Source organism: Bufo bufo, chromosome 8 (genome assembly GCF_905171765.1).
Source record: "Bufo bufo chromosome 8, aBufBuf1.1, whole genome shotgun sequence".
Taxonomy (NCBI): Eukaryota; Metazoa; Chordata; class Amphibia; order Anura; family Bufonidae; genus Bufo; species Bufo bufo.
The window spans coordinates 158,826,129-158,847,029 of record NC_053396.1 but is presented as its reverse complement, the minus strand read 5'-3'; the positions used below and the strand labels follow the sequence as shown (position 1 = coordinate 158,847,029).

Below are 20,901 nucleotides of genomic sequence, written 5' to 3'. Positions count from 1 at the left end.
GGTCCAGGAAGTGCTGCGCTGCTGGTGTATGCCTCACCACGTGATCCGGCAGCGACAGCCCCACTCTGCTGCTCTTGAAGCGGATCCTGCGTAACCTGTGGTCTAGCGACATGGGGCCGGGTACGCCTGGTGCTGCCAGGGACCTCCACCTCCTCGTCCGAACTTTGGGTCAGAGAGCCACTGCTTTCCACAGGTTCATATTCTGACCCGCTAGATTCGTCAGATGAGGGTTCCCACTCCTCATCCGACTGGGTCAGAATCCTAAAGGCCTCTTCAGAAGAATACCCCCTGTTTGACATTTTGGACTACTAAATTTAGGGGTATTCCTTGAGACTACCCAAGAAAAAAAGCAAACCTGTCTTACAAAGGGGAGGCTAGCTGATTTTTTTATCGCCGCAGTGCGTGTAAAATGAATGTGCAGTGATCAAAAAATATATATTTTTTGTCACTGCGGCGGGGCGGGCGTGGGTGAACGCACGTGTGGGCGACCGATCAGGCCTGATCGGGCAAACACTGCGTTTTGGGTGGAGGGCGAACTAAAGTGACACTAATACTATTATAGATCTGACCGTGATCAGTTTTTGATCACTTACAGATACTATAAAAGTACAAATGCTGATTAGCGATACGCTAAACAGCAAATAAAAGTGACTGCGGTGCGGTGGGGTGGGTGCTAATGACGCTAACTACCTAACCAAGGGGCCCTAAACTATCCCTAAAGCCTAACAGCCAATACCAGTGAAAAAAAAAAAAGTGACAGTTTACACTGATCACTTTTTTTCCTTTCACTAGTGATTGACAGGGGCGATCAAAGGGGTGATCAAAGGGTTAATTGGGGTGCAGGTGGGTGATCTGGGGCTAAGGTGTAGTGTTGGTGCTACTCACAGTTCAGTCTGCTCCTGTGCTGGATCCAACCGACGAAAAGGACCAGCACAGGAGCAGACAAGCCATATAACAGATCATATTTACTAATATGATCTGTTATATGACTTTTGGATTGGATTTTTTGAAAATCGCCAGCCTGCCAGCCAATGATCGTTGCTGGCAGGCTGGTGACGAAATACTGTCTTTTAATTTTGCCGGCCCGCGATGCGCATGCGCGGGCCGGCTTTGAGCGAAATCTCGCGTCTCGCGAGATGACGCGTATATGCGTGACTCTGCGCAGCGCTGCCACCTCCGGAATGCAATCCTGCGTTAGGCGGTCCGGAGGTGGTTAAAAGGCATCTGTCAGTAGATTTGTACCTATGAAACTGCTGACCTGTGACATGTGCACTTGGGAAGCTGAAGACATCCGTGTTGGTCCCATGTTCATATCTGCTTGCATTGCTGAGAAAAATTATGTTTTAATATCAATGCTAATGAGCCTCTAGGAGCAACAGGGGCGTTGCCATTACACCTACAGGCTCTGCTCTCTCTGCATCTGCCGCATCCTCTGCACTTTGATTGACAGGGCAGGCAGTGAAGGGCATCATTATGTATGGCCCTGTCAATCAAAGTGCAGAGGGTGCAGCAGTTGCAGAGAGAGCAGAGCCTCTAGGTGTAATGGCAACGCCCCCGTTGCTCCTAGAGGCTCATTTCCATATATTAAAACCTCATTTTCTCAGGCAATGCGGACACATAGGAACATGGGACCAACACAGATGTCTTCAGCTGCCAAGTGCACATGTAACAGGTCGGCCAGTGTCATAGGTACAAATCTGCTGACAGATGCCCTTTAATATTCTTAAATTTTTCTTGGGGGGAAAGGGGCCGACTTACTTTTCTTCAGGAGCTGTCTGTCCATTGCTCCTCATGTCATCAATGATCAGACTTTCATCCTCCAGTAGCATGACCTGCGGAACAGAATCCTTGCGGGAACCTGTAACAGAACAACGAGTGATAAATGACCACATACACGTTCATAGAAGCACCCTTCTCCCCCGCATACCTTCCAACTATATTTATATAGGTCACTAGTATTGAAAACTGCTGTCTGCTGTTTTCTGGATTGTAGGCTACACGCGGTCATAAAGAAGCACGGGAATTTGCAGAGCAGTGGCAGGTAGTGCATAGAAGAATGATGCGGACATCCAATGTAAAATTGCCATTCCTAAATATCCTCATGTAGATTCGTCAAATTCATCTATTTTTTCTAGTCCAAGTGTAAATACTATGGCAACATTTATTATTTGCGGTTATTTGTGTGTCTGTATTTGATTTCTGTGCCTGCACCAAATTTATGAAATGACGCACCTTAATAATATATTTGGCATGAATACAAGGTGGTTTTCACCTTTACACTGCGTGCAGAATTATTAGGCAAATGAGTATTTTGACCACATCATCCTCTTTATGCATGTTTGTCTTACTCCAAGCTGTATAGGCTCGAAAGCCTACTACCAATTAAGCATATTAGGTGATGTGCATCTCTGTAATGAGAAGGGGTGTGGTCTAATGACATCAACACCCTATATTAGGTGTGCATAATTATTAGGCAACTTCCTTTCCTTTGGCAAAATGGGTCAAAAGAAGGACTTGATAGGCTCAGAAAAGTCAAAAATAGTGAGATATCTTGCAGAGGGATGCAGCACTCTTAAAATTGCAAAGCTTCTGAAGCGTGATCATCGAACAATCAAGCGGTTCATTCAAAATAGTCAACAGGGTCGCAAGAAGCGTGTGGAAAAACCAAGGCGCAAAATAACTGCCCATGAACTGAGAAAAGTCAAGCGTGCAGCTGCCAGGATGCCACTTTGCCACCAGTTTGGCCATATTTCAGAGCTGCAACATCACGGAGTGCCCAAAAGCACAAGGTGTGCATACTCAGAGACATGGCCAAGGTAAGAAAGGCTGAAAGACGACCACCACTGAACAAGACACACAAGCTGAAACGTCAAGACTGGGCCAAGAAATATCTCAAGACTGATTTTTCTAAGGTTTTATTGGACTGATGAAATGAGAGTTGTCTTGATGGGCCAGATGGATGGGCCCGTGGCTGGATTGGTAAAGGGCAAGAGAGCTCCAGTCCGACTCAGACGCCAGCAAGGTGGAGGGGAGTACTGGTTTGGGCTGGTATCACAAAGATGAGCTTGTGGGGCCTTTTCGGGTTCAGGATGGAGTCAAGCTCAACTCCCAGTCCTACTGCCAGTTTCTGGAAGACACCTTCTTCAAGCAGTGGTACAGGAAGAAGTCTGCATCCTTCAAGAAAAACATGATTTTCATGCAGGACAATGCTCCATCACACGCGTCCAAGTACTCCACAGCGTGGCTGGCAAGAAAGGGTATAAAGAAGAAAATCTAATGACATGGCCTCCTTGTTCACCTGATCTGAACCCCATTGAGAACCTGTGGTCCATCATCAAATGTGAGATTTACAAGGAGGGAAAACAGTACACCTCTCTGAACAGTGTCTGGGAGGCTGTGGTTGCTGCTGCACACACATGTTGATGGTGAACAGATCAAAACACTGACAGAATCCATGATGGCAGGCTTTTGAGTGTCCTTGCAAAGAAAGGTGGCTATATTGGTCACTGATTTGTTTTTGAATTTTAGAAATGTATATTTGTGAATGTTGAGATGTTATATTGGTTTCACTGGTAAAAATAAATAATTGAAAATGGGTATATATTTGTTTTTTGTTAAGTTTGCCTAATAATTATGCACAGTAATAGTCACCTGCACACACAGATATCCCCCTAAAATAGCTAAAAACTAAAAACAAACTAAAAACTACTTCCAAAAATATTCAGCTTTGATATTAATGAGTTTTTTGGGTTCATTGAGAACATGGTTGTTGTTCAATAATAAAATTAATCCTCAAAAATAACAACTTGCCTAATAATTCTGCACTCCCTGTATGTGTAAAAGTAACGCCGGGAGGTTGCCTGTCAGAGTTGTCGGCGACTTTGGCAAGAGGGCCTACATACGATAGTAAATGAGCCATGATCCAGGTCTAATCTCACTTTTAGCTCTTAAACATAGACCACTTTGAAAAGTGTAGAGGAACCGCCAAATGTCCAGTAAATTGACCAAATGGCACAATTGCCATGACTTGCCACTTTTTATAAGCCACAAACCTGATATATCCGATTTGATAAATGTCCCCCTATGAATGACGTGATTATGGTCACTCAGCATCCCACGCATTTTAGGTTGGAAAGACTTTATGTGATACTGTAATAGGCACACACCTGCACTTATGAAGCAATATGTCTGTGCATCCTTCTCATGGTAAGAGTTACATTGTTGTGGCAGGAGAGCTAGTGATTTGGAGATATTCTTGTTTTGTAGCACACAGGAAGCAACAAGATTAACATCTCTCACAGATTTAGAAACTTTCTCAGCCCTAACCCTTTTAAATGCATGTCTTTTAGGCCCTATTCACACAAATGATAATTGGTTTACATAGCGTAAGTTTAATTTATTTAAAAAAATAATGAAATATTTTTAATGAAAAGAAAGTAGCCACTTAGGGGGTCATTTATGAAGCAGAAATACGCCTTTATTCGGCGCAGATTGAGGCGAAACGATTAGCTGCGCCACCATCTGCAACTTCTCCCGCTAGGAAGCTGTCTTACATTGAGAAGCGACAGTGGATCTGCCGAAGTTATGTAGAGGACGACGTCTCTTCATAACTCTGGCGGATCCACCGCCAGCACAGGGGTTTATTAAGACCGGCGTCTAAAATGCCGGTCTTAATAAATGTGCTTCGCAGGCTATCTTCACATCTGTGTTGTGAAATCCAGTAGGCTGTTCCAGCAGAGGAGCAGCCTGCCAGAGTTCACTGTATCTGGCATTGACTACACTGTATCCCCATAGACCAAAATGGGATCTGGCAGGGATCCGGACGCTCTCTGACATAAATGCCAGCTTTCAGCTGGACTAAAAATTCAGCATGCACAACTTTTTATCCAGCCGAAAGCCAGCATTATGCCGGAAAGCGTCCGGATCTACGCTGGATCCCATTGTAGTCCATGGGGATACAAAGGGTTCGTGGCCTTATGACATGGTGAGCTCCGGCAGGGTGTTTCTCTGTCTATACAGCCTACTGGATATAACAATGCAGATATAAGGGTAGGGTAACCTAACAACTGTTTATAGATATGACTAGTAATCTATAACCTATGCCTATGGGCAGCACGGTGGCTCATGGAGTTTGTATGTTCTCCCCATGTTTACGTGGGTTTCCTCCGGGTTCTCCGGTTTCCTCCCACACTCCAAAGTCATACTGATAGGGAACTTAGATTGTGAGCTCCATTGGGGACAGCTTGATGATAATGTCTGTAAAGAGCTGCGGAATAGGTCAGCGCTATATAAGTGTGTAAAAAATCTAATATCACTTATCTTCCTTACACAGAAGCCTAATGGGGTCTTCTATCCTTGTTTTTGGATGGAAAAAAAAAGCTATTGTGCAACTATTTTGGGGATTTTTTTTTTTACCATATTCACCATGTGGAATAAATGATATATGAATTTTATTGTGTATAATTAGAAATATTAATTTATATGGCTTCTGCAATATTTTACCACAGTAGAAACAATGTTAGACACATTTTATTTTTCTGTCAAGCTCTTGCCCACAGTGGACCTCGGCAGACATGACAGACCTCTGTTGGGCCCCTGGCTGCCATGCCATGCTTCATCAACACAGCCAAAGAATAAAGACAATCATTAATGTGACAAAATCAGTTCGAAATATGGTATACCAATAAAGACTTTGATCTTCACAATACAATCTCTAAAAAGGCACAGCCTATTGTGGTATAATCACAGAGAAAAAAACACAGCCTATTAAAGTCATTGTAATATCATCACAAGTGAACACAGTGGATGAATACAGGCAAAAATGACTGCAATATCGCCACAATAGGCAACAGCATATGAATAAAAAACAATTACTTTTGTGACATTGACATAATAAAACAAAGCCTAGGAATACAGTCAAATACTTGTGTGACAGCACCACAATAGAATACAGCCTACAAATAAATCACTGTGATAGATGTCAGACAAAAAAAGAAAATGAAACAAGGATAATGAGAAAATGAACATTTACCAGAACTAAGGCTTTGCTGAAAGCCGGCCCCTGTGCAATAGGCTTCAATCACTTTGAGGATCTGGGCATCTTCTTCCAGTGCTACAGTGCCTGCAACAGTGAGCATATCAATCAAGCTCTATGGATATAGAATAAAACTTGAAGGGATTCTGTCACCAGATTTAACCCTATTAAGCTAGCTGACACTAGCGATGTGCTAATGTCAGCTGAACCTAACTAGCCTATTCCTACTTTTATCGATGCCCCGTTACACCAGAAATCGAACCTTTATAATATGCTAATAGTTGTTCCAGCTCCTAGAAGCTCCATTCTCCCACCTTTGTCGCCTCCCTCCAAGTCCTGATTGACAGGGCCAGGCAGCGCTCGCATCTGTCTGCCAACCCTGTGCTATGGTTAAATCTCGCGCTGTTCAGCATTCGGCGCAGGCGCGGTGAGGAAGCTGCCAGCCTGCGAGTGTCTTTCCCTCACCGCGCCTGCGCCGAATACTGAACGGCACGAGATTTCACCAGGGCACAGGGCTGGCAGACAGATGCGAGCGCTGCCTGGCCCTGTCAATCAGGACTTGGAGGGAGGTGACAAGGTGGGAGAACGGAGCCTCTAGGAGCAGGAAGAACGCCCCCCCCCCCCCCCCGCTCCTAGAGGCTAATTAGCATAATATAAAAGTTAGATTTCTGGCGTAATGGGGGCATAGATAAAAGTAGAAATAGGCTAGTTAGGTTTAGCTGACAGCACATCGCTAATGTCAGCTAGCTTAATAGGGTTAAATCTGGTGACAGAAACCCCTTTAAAGCCTTTGAACATTTTAGAGATGCTGTCCACTTTCTGATAATATCTTCTGAAAACTTACACTTTGCATAATGGAGTCTCATAAAAGAGCAAGTTTAGCTGAGCATCATATAATGAGTGGTATCCAAAAGTCCAGCAGCTAAGGGAGGATACAAGGTAATAGGTAGTGATGAGCGGCAGGGGCAATATTTGAATTTGCGATATTTTGTAGAATATTCGTCCTATATTCGCGAATTCGAGATTATATTCTTGATTGCGAAAATAGGCAATGTAATATCCTCGTAATGCACGCGAAATACCGGCGTGAGTCACTTATGCTACATTTTTCAAGCTGGTATAAGTTTCCTGAGACTGCAGAAAATGGTTGGCACGGCAGAACATTAGAAGAGCTTTATATGCAGATAGTGTTCCAATATGTTCGCGCTTGCGAAGTTTCGGCAATATCTGCTACACTATAGATCAATCTAACCTACACTGACTATCTCCTAACTATCTGAATTAGATATATAAGTTAACTGTCTAATGTAATACAACAAAGCACACAGCACAGCAATGACACTGCTGTCTCTTTCATAACTGCAATAAACTATAGAAAATGGCTGCTGGGGAGGTTCTTATATAGTAAGGGACTTTTCTATTGGTTGCTAGGGATGTTGCTAAGCTGTGACAAAGCCTTCTCATTGGCCCACAAGCTAGAAGAAGGGAGGGATGATCACCTGATGTGTACCGTGTTAAAAAAATATATATATAAATATATTCGTCATTACGAAAATATAGCACTATATTCAAAATATTTGCGAATTCTCGAAACGCAAATATTCGCGAAAACAAATTCGGTTTTCGAATATTCGTGCTCAACACTAGTAATAGGTAAGAGGTTGCCCAGGATCAGGATATTGATGGCTTGTTCTCTAGATAGGTCTTCAATACCAGACTGGTTGGGGTTTGACCTCTCAGCACCCCTCTGTGATCATCTTTTTGAAGGGGCTGCAGTGGGTCCATGTGAACATGTTTACATTAGTCCATCTACTTAGTCGGGGAAGTGTAGCGTCACTTCAATGGGACAAAGCTGCAACACGCTTGCGCCGCCACTACCAAGCAGAGGCGCGCATTTACACAGCCCCATGTAAACAACGAGGAGGCTGCGGTGCTCATGCGTTGATTGACGAGTGTGGCAGGAGTGGAACCTCCACCGATCCAGAGCATAGACAAGCAGTATTTCCGATCCTGGAAAACCCCTTTAACATTGGGCTATTCATTTCTGTACAGTAACTTTTCTTTTCTATACACTGTTAGAATCTTCTATTTCCATAAAATGTAAGTAACTTCCTGTAAAAGAAAAGACATAAAATAAGCGCTGCATACTTCTTCCTAAAGGCAGAATCCTCGTCAGAAGCTTTTCTTTCAGGTTTTCTTCTTGGGAAGGAATTTCTTGACATTTTTGGGGCTTTTGCGGACTCCTGCAAAAATGTTTCAAGAATGTATAAAGAGATACTTATTCTCCATTTACTCCATTTATGGTCAAGTGGGAAGACACAGAACAAAAAATGTGTAAAATCTGACAAGCTTAAAGATGCTTTAAGGACGTGCTTGTAACGGGCGAGGAGCTTCTCTGTGTCGGCAAATCCTGCCAACCTGTCAAGAGGACCTGTCAGGTTTTATGCAAATTCTATTTCTTTTAACCATTGCATAATGTTAAGTTAACTTTCTGATATACTTTGTGCTTCAGTTCCTCACTCTTTTAAAGATCTCTGCTTGATGTCAGTAAATGAGAAAATCCTTGCATACATCTTTTGCATGTCCTGAAGAAAGAAGAGGATACCGGCTGCGCGATCAAGTGGATGAGGCGAGGTTTTTTTTAAATTTATTTTTAACCCCACAATGGCCAATTTAATTAGCATTCTATCTTAATAATAAAATCACCCAAACATTGAACCAGAACCTCAGTGAAAAAGTCTGGGTTCTGGTCCGGGTACCCGAACTCGCAAAGTTTGCACTTTGCAGTTCGGGTTTGCTCAACCCTAATCTTGATACATTGTACCAAACTATCAGGACAGGAGAGAGATTTGTGCTGATGATTTATTGAACGCTTCAGTCACACATCTGAAAAAAAGGGATCTTTGAAAAACTGAGAGCTTCCGTGTGCATTCTGTATTTTTCATACTCCCATTAACAAAAAGGGCTATTCTCCACAAGGAACAAATTCAAAGTGATAAATCTTCAGCACTCTGTACAAATTCACTTCTTTACTGGAAAAGCCTTAAAAACTATTAAAAAAATCACACCTACCCGTTTCAGACATAGAGTGACCTTATTCATGGCATGATACCATAATTAAATACCATGTCCGAAATGTGTAGGTCTGGTTTTTAAATCGTTTCAAGATGTTTTTAAAGATTTTCCCATAAAGAAGTGAAGTTGTTCTTTGTGGATACACTTGTTTCCGGGTCAGGACATCTCCTAGCACATGTTATCCAACAGGGACAAGCTTACTGTGTATCTTCCTATTCTCCACAAGAACAGATAAGAATACCACCTATAGTGAGATTCTTGTATTAAAGGGGTTGTCTCATCATGGACAATGGGGGCATATCGCTAGGATATGCCCCCATTGTCTTATAGGTGCGGACCCGCACCTATATCGAGAACTGAGCCCTGCAAGGTGGTGGCTGGAGGACTCCGGTCCGCCACCAACAAGCCGGCTCCCCATAGAAGTGAATTGGAGCTCCCATTCATTTCTATGGGCCGACGGAAATAGCCAAACCAGCGCTCGGCTATTTTCACCGGCCCCATCGAAAATGAATGGAGGGCGGCTGCGCATGCGCAGTGCACCCTGCTTCACGTGTGGGGCTCCGTTCTTGATATAGGTGCGGTTCCCGCACCTATAAGACAATGGGGGGGCATATCCTAGCGATAAACCCCCATTGTCCATGATGAGACAACCCCTTTAAGCACACCGGAAAATGGGAAAATGGACGGGTCCCATGAATTGTATAGGTTGTGTGCATGAGCCTTAACTCAGGACTGCGTAGACTGGATTTTTCAGCCTCTGAATGCTTCCATTTACTGACTGCAAACAGAGATCTTGTAAAAGGCTGATAAACTGCGATGCAAAGCGTATGAGAAATCTGCATACTTATTCATTACAGAAAATTCAACATACAGTATATCATAGCAAGACACATAAAAGCTTTGAGCTGCATTAAGAGGGTATTATGGACGGCTGGGGATCCATCGACCAACAAGAAGCAAAGAAATCAAAAAATGCAGATAAATCTTACATACTGTAGTTGTAGGTAGCAATTTACTAACAAGATAGAAAGCGCCTCCCTTCAACCGCAGGAGCATTCCTATAACATGGTGTAAGGATGATGGCAATGTTAGCAGCCGCCATGACAAGCTGTTAAAAACCGTCCATGTTTGCCACTTTGGGGGTCATTTATTATTCCATGTTTGTCGTCTATATGGGTCACATTTGTGGAGCATTGTAAAGTTGTTGTTTTTTTTGCGACAATATTAATACAACGTCTCCTTTAGTACTCTGTTCAAAAATTCTACATTTTGAACTGCAATCCAGGATTAGACCTGTGTTTAGGTCTGAGTTATGAATAGTGACTTGAAATATTGGCGCAATATTGGCGCATGTCGCACCCAGTTAACAGCTTGTTCTAAAATCAGTCTAGGAGATCAGCGGCGGCCCGGCTTATAGCAGTCTGTAACATACAAGTGTTACAGACTGCAGATCAGAGCCTGTACTGCCCCCTGTGCCCCGTTCCCCTAATGCTGCAGTGCCCCCGTGTCCCATTCCCCCGATGCTTCTGTGCCCCCTGTGCCCCAATGCTGCCATGCCCCTTGTGTCCCATTCCCCCGATGTTGCCATGCCCTCGTGCCTTGTTCCCCTGATTCTACCTGTGTCCATTTCCCCAACACTGCTGTGCTCTCTGATGCCCCACCCTGTGCGGCCCTCTGTATCCGACGTGGCGGCTCCATTCCTCAGATGCCGCCCCCAGAAGTGAGTGTCATCTGTAACACTCTGCTGCAGCAATCTCGCCCATTTAACCCCTTAGATGCCGCGGGCATGAGCCGCCTGTGGCATCCATGGGGTTAATAGAGGGAGGGGGCTCCCTCTCTCCCCCATCAGGCGATCGCGCTCCAATGGCAGCTGCCTGATGGTTACCATGGTTACCAGACACCTTGCAAAGGTGTCCAGGGTTGCTGTGTAGTAATGTCAAAATTACAGTATTATACTCTGCAAGAGCATTGCAGAGAATAGTACAGCCACCAGTCCCACTGGATCTTCAAGTGGGACCTGTTAAAAAAAAAAGGAAAAATTAAAATAATTTTTTTTTAAAAATACCAAATGAAAAAATATTTAGATATATATGAAATAAAAAATGTAAGAAAAAATAAAAAAATAAAAAAATATCTGTTTATAGGAGATTTAAAATGGGAAAAAAAACACACATAATTGTTATCGCCGAGTCTGTAACGAACTGATCTATAAAATGATGATGGTACTTATTCCACGTAGTGAACGCTTTAAAAAAATAAAATAAAAAACAATGGCGAAATTGCTTTTATTTTTGCCTTTAGAGGCATTCCGTTATTCATTCCATCATAATAGGAGTCTATGGCCTGCATAACGGATCGCAGGTCCTCTCCTGCATAACGTAAACCAGACGGATCCGTTATGCAGGCCTTAGACTTCTATTATAACGGAATGCCTCTAAAGTCCGGTTTACGTTATGCTGGAGTCCTACAATCCATGGAAAGGTAAAGGCTTATAGAACAACACTTTAACATGAAGTAATCCAAAAGGAACAATCCATGTGTATTAATGGACACAGTAAAGGGTGTATTAGACTGGCCAATTTTTTGCCAGTTCATTGTTCACTAGTGTTTGCAGGAACAGGGACCAGGGTCCATTCACACTTTTGCGGAACGGGTGCGGACCCATTCATTTAAAAAAAAAATAATATAACATGTCCTATTCTTGTCCGCAGCCACGGACAAGAAAAGACATGTCTTTATATTTGCCAGCCATATCTGTTGTTTCGCAAAATGTGGAACGCACATGGCCGGTGTTTCATGTTTTGCGGATCCGCAATTTGCGGACATGTGATATGGACCCTAATGTATAATACTTGCCGCCATATTGCTCGATGAACAACCAAATGCTCGTTCATCGGGCAATTGTGATTTTTAAGCACGCTTAATGTTTGCCGGTGGCTGATAGTGCTGTATAATCACGATCTGATGCGGCAAACAACTAGAACCGCATGGGGACGATAGCGCCTCCTCATGCTGTGGAGGAGATCACTGCATGTAATAGAAGCGGTCCCCTCTGCTAACGAGCAGGCGATTGCCGGGAAGGAATCATCTGCAGATTCGGGCTGTCTATTACAGCCTTAAAGGGGTTATCCCATCTTAGACAATAGAGGCATATCGCTAGGATATGCCCCCATTGTCTGATAGGTGCGGGTCCCACCTCTGGGACCCGCACCTACAAGGAGAGCGGAGCAGAGAAAGTTGAAGAGGGCGCACTGCGCATGCGCAGCCGCCCTCCATTCATTTCTATGGCTGGCTCGGCTATTTCCATCGGCCCCATAGAAATGAATGGGAGCAGTGGCCGTGCATGCGCGGTGCGCTCCCATTCACTTCAATGGGAGAGGCGGGGAGCTGTGCCTGGTGGTGGACAGACCGGGGTCCCTCCAGCCACAACTCTCCCGGCTCCGTTCTCCTTGTAGGTGTGGGTCCCAGAGGTGGGACCCGCACCTATCAGACAATGGGGGCATATCCTAGCGATATGCCCCCATTGTCTAAGATGGGATAACCCCTTTAACTTTTGTAAAGTGAACATGTCCTTTCAGACACTTTCTAGCAGCATTTCAAAAAGCAAACATCATTTCTTAAGCTGCCTTGTAAGTGGCAACGCTCATTGTTAATGCAACATAATGCAGAGAAAAGCATAGACTATCTGCAGACACAGCAACAGAACACCAACAAAGCAGAGCCATATTTGTATGCTTTTTCATGGAGACCATTTACTAGTACCTGACCACATCTTGAGAAAAGGTATACATTCTTCTCACAATTGCCGTCCTAGTTAAGGAGTAACTAATGAGAGCTCCAAAGACACTTCAGCCAAGAGAATGTATTATGTATGAAGGACATTTTTGGCCATAAGGTTATGTGTGATTTTTGTACATATATTTTACCACCTCCTTTAAAGGGCTGTCCAAGACTTAAAAAGACCTCAGTCAGTGGCCAACCATGAAGGTGTTCATACTTACCTGGTCCCCACCCCTGGGTTCCAGCTCCATTGCTCTCTGGCTGTCTCTGCAGCTTGGTGATTGGTCTGGTATCAACATCCTGTTGACGGGCACCATGTGACTGATGCAGCCAATCTCCGAGACAGTGGGTGACCTGTTACCAGTGATTGGCTGCAGGCAGTCACATGGCTCCAATCAATAGGATGTTGATGCCAGAGATCACGGAACGGCATATATACGCCAAGACCAGGTAAATATGAACCCCACTGTGGGTCGACCACCATCTGAGGTCTTTTTAGATAAAACCTTTAAGAAGGCATGTCTTGCCTTTCAAATCGATTTATACCTGCAAACATAATTCCTGAGTCATCCTCGTGTGAGAAGGTATGTGAGCTGGCCATGCATTTAAATTAGCTGTTTCATAAGGACAACCCCTGTCTGCCGCCATGGCAAACATGATAATGGGGTACATCAAATAGGGCATAGATGCATGGGCAAAAGAACATAGTCCTACCACTTAAATAATCACTACTCAGACCATACATGGAGTATTATGTGCAGTTTTGGCACCAGTGAACAAGACATAGTAGAGCCTGAGGAGGTTGAAAGGAGGGCAACTAAAGTAGTAAATGGAATATGTACACTACAAAACCCAGAAAGATTATGAAAATTAGGGTTATTTACTTTACAAAAAAGGCGTCACTATGCTCCTTCGTTGCCAATAGGGCATATAGATGTCATGGAGCCATGCTTGTAGTACATTAGCTTATATGCCGGGGCTGTTAAGATCTGGACCCCCAAAGGGATCAGACAACCCCTTTATGGACGACTCAGGACTCCTACCAGAGGACGACTCAGGAACTTCTATTTCCAGGTACTTTTTAGATTTTTTTTTTTAATGATGGTCTAAATAAATAAAAAAATTGCCAAATTTTTGCACGGACCACAACCGGACTGGCGGATATTAAGACATACAGAAGCAGTAAAACTAAAGGCGAGGGGGAGAAGCTTTTAAATTGCAGCAAAACGGAATGGTTCTACCCTTACCTTTAAGATATAAGACATCCTCTAAAATAAATATGTAGAAAGAGAAAAGAATATATGTTAAGAAGAGAGCAGACGAAAATGACAGTAATGACTTCACCACTCATTCCAAGAAAAGTATGCAGTGCTATGTGGTGTGAACTAAAAGGCGACCATGCAATACATCGCTCAACGGTCTTTCCTGTTCTTCCAGGGTGTGAGTGCAACACTGCGAGAAATAACTTCAGGGACCACTTATCATTCAGATGGCATCACTGAAAGGCAAAGATGTACAGTGCCTTGAAAAAGTATTCATACCCCTTGAAATTCTCCAGATTTTTTCACGTTACACCCACAAACTTAAAATGTATTTTACTGGGGTTTTATGTGATAGACCAATATAAAGTAGCAAATGTTTGTGAAGTGAAAAGAAAATAATAACATTGTTTTAAAAATGTTTGAATAAATAAAAATAAAAAGAGAAAGAGTGGGAATCGAACCTAGTATGAGCTCTGGGGACTTATATGTGCTATGTATGGTACACTGTTTAATTACTAGGACTACACAGGCATTTTTTCGCAATCTGTTGTCGCTGGAGAGAAGTAACGGCACGTAACAGTACCAGGGTGCAAACTGAAAGCCTGGGTGTAAACTCTGCAATCCCCCCAAAAAAAAAAAAAAAAACGTAAAACCAGTTGCATTTGTTCGCCGATTGTCTAGTTGTGATGCAGTAATTGTCCTGCACGTTTTTATTCATTAAACTGCATGGGTAATTTACCCACATTGCAAAACTGCTACAATAGCACTGAGATTTTTATTAATGTGAAGTGTGTGGAATCCAACCTTGAAGGGGTTTTCTGGGTTCTAGATATTATTATGATCGGTGGGGGTTCCGACATCCGGCACACCCAGTGATCAGCTGCTGACAGAAGCAGACAGTGTAGTGGCCGTCCCAGGTTACTGCAGCTCAATTCCCTTGCCCCTGAATGAACCAAGATAGGTTGTCACTTCAAGAACCCGGACGGCATGGCTATAACTTCATAAGGAGTATGGACATATCTGTGCAGGTTATGCCTAGGGAGACCTTGATATAACCATGCAACTTACAGCATGGGAGGGACAGAACCCTTAAAAGATGTTCATAATGGCCATAATAAAGAGTGCCTTGAACTTAATCCCTTCTACTGAAGTAAGGAAGAGGCCAGCCGCAGCTACTTGATCAGGAAAAAGGACACTAATCCACTGGCTGAAAAAAGCAGACAATACATCTGGTCATAGTACACCTACTCCCCAGACACAGCGAGGAAGATGGCTAGAGCTTAGCTAGGTAGCCATCTGTCTTATCAAGAGGAAATGTTGTGCCAAACTGTGCCAGGTAATGCAGTGAAAGCGTTGTTGGCCCTCCGGTCTGATGATCAGGGAGGGCCGGGGGATGAGAACTGCACTGATCATACACATGATGGCTTACTCTAAGGACAGTCCATCAATGGAATATCCTGGAGAACCAAGAAATGCTATCCATAACAATCAGTTATAGCCCTACTGTCACTCTGCAGTGTTAGCATGTCCACAAGTATCTGATAAGTCGTCATGTGACATACCCAACTCCAAGGAGAAAGTGGTCTGTGATACTAGCTGAAATGGACTCAGTTCCATGAGAAATTTACAAAGGGTCTGTCCAACAAAGCATTTAGTCATAGACCAGACAAACAACTGGCGCCCAGTACCGATTTCCAATTTCACTTGTTGCTCACATATCCTTTTCTGTAGTGGAAAAGGGCAGTGTAATGTGCTGAAGAAGGAAGTTCTTTTACTTATGTTACTGTAATGGGGGCACTGAGACCGTCACTGATTTGGAGGAACTGGGACTGTCACCGATATGGGGGCAGTGGGACCATGACCGATATAGGGGGCAGTGGGACCGTGACCGATATAGGGGGCAGTGGGACTGTGATTAATATGGGGGCACTGGGACGTCACCATTTTGGAGGCGCTGGGATCGTCACTGATATGGACGCACTGGGACCATTGCAATTATGGAGGCACTGGGACCATCATCTTTACGGAGGCACTGGGGCCGTCACCATAATGGAGGCACTAGGATCATTACCATTGCGGAGACACTGGACCATCACTATTATGAAGGTACTGGGATCATCACTGACATGGAGGTACTGAGACCATCACCAATATGGGGGCAGTAAGACCGTCACCATTATTGAGACACTGGGACCGTCACTATTATGGAGACACTGGGACCGTCACTATTATGGAGACACTGGGACCGTCACCATTATGGAGACACTGGGATCTGGATGCACTGAGACCATCACAATTATGGAGGCACTGGGACCATCACCACTATGGAGGTACTGGAATCATCACTGTTACGGAGACACTGGGGCCATCACCATAATGGAGGCACTGGGACCATCATTATTATGGAGGTACTGGGACCATCACCAATATGGAGGCACTGGGACCATCAGTGAAATAGAGGCACTGGGACAGTCACTGGGATGGAGGCACATTGGTTGCTCACATATCCCTTTGTGTAGTGGAAAAAGAATGGAAAAGAGCAGTGTAGTTTAGGATGTGGGGGGAAAGTTTCTTTTACTTATGTCTTTGTAATGGGGGGGGGCAACTGGGTCAGGTCACCAATAAAGAGGTACTGTGACTGTCGTTGAATGGAGGCACTGTGATAGTCACCATTATGGAGGCTACTAGGCATCTGCTATGGAAGTATTTGGGTTATTATTTATGTGGAGACGTACAGGGCTGAAGGACAGTGGGTGCCATGACTTGAAGGCACTGGGTCATGAACTTCTATTGGGACTTAAGCCATCAGACGACTGTCGGGACATTTCAGTACTTTCTTGTAGTAAGCAGTGGACTGTTATACTAGGGGGCTAAAAAGCAACTTTGGACTGGATCGTAATGTTGCTCTTCTATAATTGCAATTTATAGCAGTGAATGTAGTCCCACTGAAATTTGGCAGGCCTTAATTTCTCTCTACTCTTATGTCGCAGTAACCTCCACTATCATTAGCGGTAATGCAAGTATGCTTTTCCTTAACTGTCATGGAAGCCCTGAGGCTATCAATATTATAGAGGTACTAGGGCTATAGCATATAGGCTGCCACTATTTTGGTGGCACTGTGCTGGATTCTGGTATTGGGGCACCTTGCCTGTCGGACAGCACCTACTTTGTCAGAACTGATTTTCCAGTCTCACTGATAGTAAAAGCAACTAATTTACCATTCGTGTGCTGACTAAGAAAGGGCAAAAGGTCTGTGTCATCTTCAGTCTGACATACTGGTAACTAAGAGAGCAGAGAAGTGTCACGTTCCTCAACCAGAGCTCTCATCGAGTGTAAACTAAGGTGCTTGAAGGCTTACCACATGTGAAGAGAGACCCTCGAGAGGATCCTCGTATATTCTTACACTTCAAGGCTGCACGTTCGTAATAACAGACAGGAAGTCTGCCACTTTCCATAAAATCACATGTGTGATGTTGTCAGCTTTTAAAACACGCTCTAAGCAAAACTAAAGGCACGTCTTGGGTGACCTTCAAACGCTTCCTGTGGCACATATCCAGTAACAACTCTAACTACCATAAAAATAATAATGAACCATAAGCAAAAAAATATAAATTTAGATTTTTTCTTTGTACCTTATAGATCCATTTATATAACTTCTGTAATGTATCATGCCAGATTGATTGATCAGACTATATACATATACCATCTCAAGGACATGGCTCGACAAATCCCTAAAGCCAGGTAATCAGTGTAAGTAGACATTTGAGCCTAACTTTTGTACAGATTTCTTTTCCTGTCTATGAACGTTTAGTGGCCTGGCATCGTTGGGTTTGACATATTGTAGGGGCGTCAAATGCAGCGCGTGACTGGGCCACACATTACAATCTGTCAGAGCCATGTAGATGGGTAGGCACATCCACATACAGCAGAAATCTTTTTGAGATGACCATCAAATAGCATTAAAAAGTGGTTTCTAGAGGGGAGGTCTTCTCAAAGAAGATGGCCAGTATGCATACTGTATGGCATAGCTTGATAGGAAAGGACGTGGACTAGATGCTACATCATGCGTCAAAAATGTGGCAATTTTTAAAACATTAATAGGTGGTGTACTTCTAGACAGTATTGGTAAATCTGTCCCAATATGCTTACATTTCTCCAGGGGTTTTTATAGGAATCATATGTTTTTGATGTTTCATTTGTTTAGAGTATTTCATCCAGGGCCAGCCTTAGGGATGTGTGATCTGTGCCGAGTAGAGGAGGCACCACTGCTGCCAAAACAAGGGCTGCATTGCGCCTCCACACAACTTCATCATACACACCTTGTGCCCTATACCCGCACCCTTATACTTGTGGGAGGAAAGTTGTGACTTGGGAGAAGTGAATCATGGGGAAGAGGAGAAAGATTATAAGTGAGAAAATACCAGGGAGGACATGTTGTAACTGGAGAGGGCAGAACTTGGAGGTAAGATACTTGGGGATGGATTTATATGGTACCTAAGAGGTGATTAAGCCTGTAAGAGGGCAGGTAGATGATACCGGAAACAGAAGGGGTGATGTGATATCTCGGAAAGAGATGGGTTAATACCTCAGGGTTGGGAGATGATACCTGGGCGGGAGGAGGGGGAAAGTTAGCAGGAATAAAATGGGACAGAGGGAAGGCATAAAACTACGAGATCAATGTATACAGGACGTGTGTGGTCTGTTGCCATTGAGATGTATGTAGGTGTGTATAGGAGCAGTATATAAAAAAAAAAAACTATAGACAGTATTTAAAGTTACATAAAGGCTATGGACATCTTTGGAGCCATTTTCTAATTGATTTAGGCTAGGTTCATTTATGCAGCACAGTTTTTGTTTTTCTGTTGAGGTACAAGAACAGAAAAAAATGGAAGCGCTGGATCCGGTATATACGGGACACCAACCGCCATGACAAACCCCATTGATTATAAAAGTGTCAGTTGGATTTCCAGCATTCCGCCGGGAAAAACTCTGCAGATGTGAACCTAGCCTTAGATGTATTTTGGGCTAAAAAAAAATTTTTTTTATTAAACATTTAGCTTCATTTTCTTCTGCAGCTTTTCACAGTACATAGAAGCTGCAGAATGCCATTCTGTGATAAAGTCTCCGATATACCGCATAACCTTCCTGGAAACCCTTTCTCTTGCTGCCCCCCAACCCAAGCTCTGAACTTAATTTGCAGCCCTTAGAGAAGAAGCATTATGCTAAGGCGTTTCGTTTCATGCAAGTGCCTAAAATATTCTGTAAAACAGCTTCATGGAGTCAGAAGGCTTCATATTTTCAGCTTTTTGGGATCTTTATATTTACTGAGCAGTAACCACTGCAGATTATCTGAAAGTTGAGATATACAGCTGTAATTCTGTGCATTATTCATTTCAGCAAGCGGTACATATACTCATTTGGTGATTTTGGTCAAGGTGTGATAACTGCTGTAGCTTTACAACTCATTAAGACTATAACCACAATACAAATGAGCAAAACTGAAATTGCAATCACCATTTGACTAAATGCCACCGTGTTCAGTACAGAAATCTGAAATAAACTATTCCATACCTCTTTATAGCCAAGTGCAGCAGAAGGTCTGAGTGGAGGAGCTGGCCTGAGACAACTCAGAGTCCAGGTTTTGTAGATTTTTGGAGGTTCCAGGGGGCCACGAGGAAGTGGCGAAATGGGGTGATGAGAAGGAGGAGGGTTCTTTCTATCTGTTAGCTGTCACAGTAAGCAAAATAAACAAAATCTGCAGAAGATTTCTGAGTAAATAACTGCATCCTAAAGGATTCATATTATAGTTTAAAGGGGTTTTCCAGGATAGGTCATCAATATCTGGTCTATGGGGAGTTTGAATCCCAGCACCCTGCATATCAGATGACTAAAGAGGCTGCAGAGCTCCAGTGAGAGCTGTAGTCTCCTCACAGAGTACCACTGTTGATTATATAGTGATTGTGCTTTGTTTTATAGCCCAGGCCCCTTCACTTGAATAGGATTGGGCTGCAAATAGGTCAAGTAACCAATGAATGTGATGTCACTGGCCTAAGAATAGGTCACTGCGCTCACATGGAGCAAGGCGGTATCTTTAAGGCAGGCCCTCTGAGATCAGCCGCTCCGATGCTCTCCCTTGCCCTGCACTGTATTGCGTAAGGTAAAAAAAAATTTGTTTACAAACTTACACTGCGAGGCGGAGGCTTCTGCCTAGCACAGTTCCCAGTGATGTCACTAACACTAATGGGTGGCTTTAGTGCTGCCCTAGCCTGTTTTACAGGCTAAAGCCCGCCCATTAGTGCTGGTGATGTCACCGGGAACACTGCTAGGAGGATGTCTCAGCCTAGCAGAGACCCGGTACTTCACCGGATCTAATGAAAAATCCCTTGCCCTGCCCAGTTCAGCACAGGGCAAAGGAGAGCATAGGAGCATGAAAAGCTCTGATGCTCATCTTAGAGGGGCTGCCAGGGTGAAGAAGGAGATATGTTCGGGTTCAGCTATGAACCCGGACAACCCCTTTAATTTGTTTTCTCCATTTTTACAGTTGCTAACATTCCCAAATTTATTACGACTTTCCAAGATTTTCAGAAGAAATACCAACAAATTCAGTTGGTCCCAGCCCAAAATGGGTGAGGCTTATGTAAACCCCACCAATAAGCAGGCTTCCCACCATGTTTGGGAGTGCCTGGGCCAGGGCTTAAATGTCCAAAACAAAAATGGCAATCATGCTTTTTCTGATAAACGAAGCTAATT

General features: G+C 43.7%; 1 protein-coding gene across 1 annotated transcript in view; it reads right to left on the bottom strand.

Annotated features, from left to right (window-relative positions):
* Window positions 1-20,901, bottom strand: part of ARHGEF6 (Rac/Cdc42 guanine nucleotide exchange factor 6) — a 116,834-nt gene that overhangs the window by 11,883 nt on the left and 84,050 nt on the right. Inside the window, 5 exon segments of the mRNA XM_040404762.1 lie at window positions 1,759-1,858; window positions 6,032-6,121; window positions 8,184-8,277; window positions 14,137-14,157; window positions 19,723-19,878. Coding sequence (XP_040260696.1) covers window positions 1,759-1,858; window positions 6,032-6,121; window positions 8,184-8,277; window positions 14,137-14,157; window positions 19,723-19,878 — 461 coding nt within the window.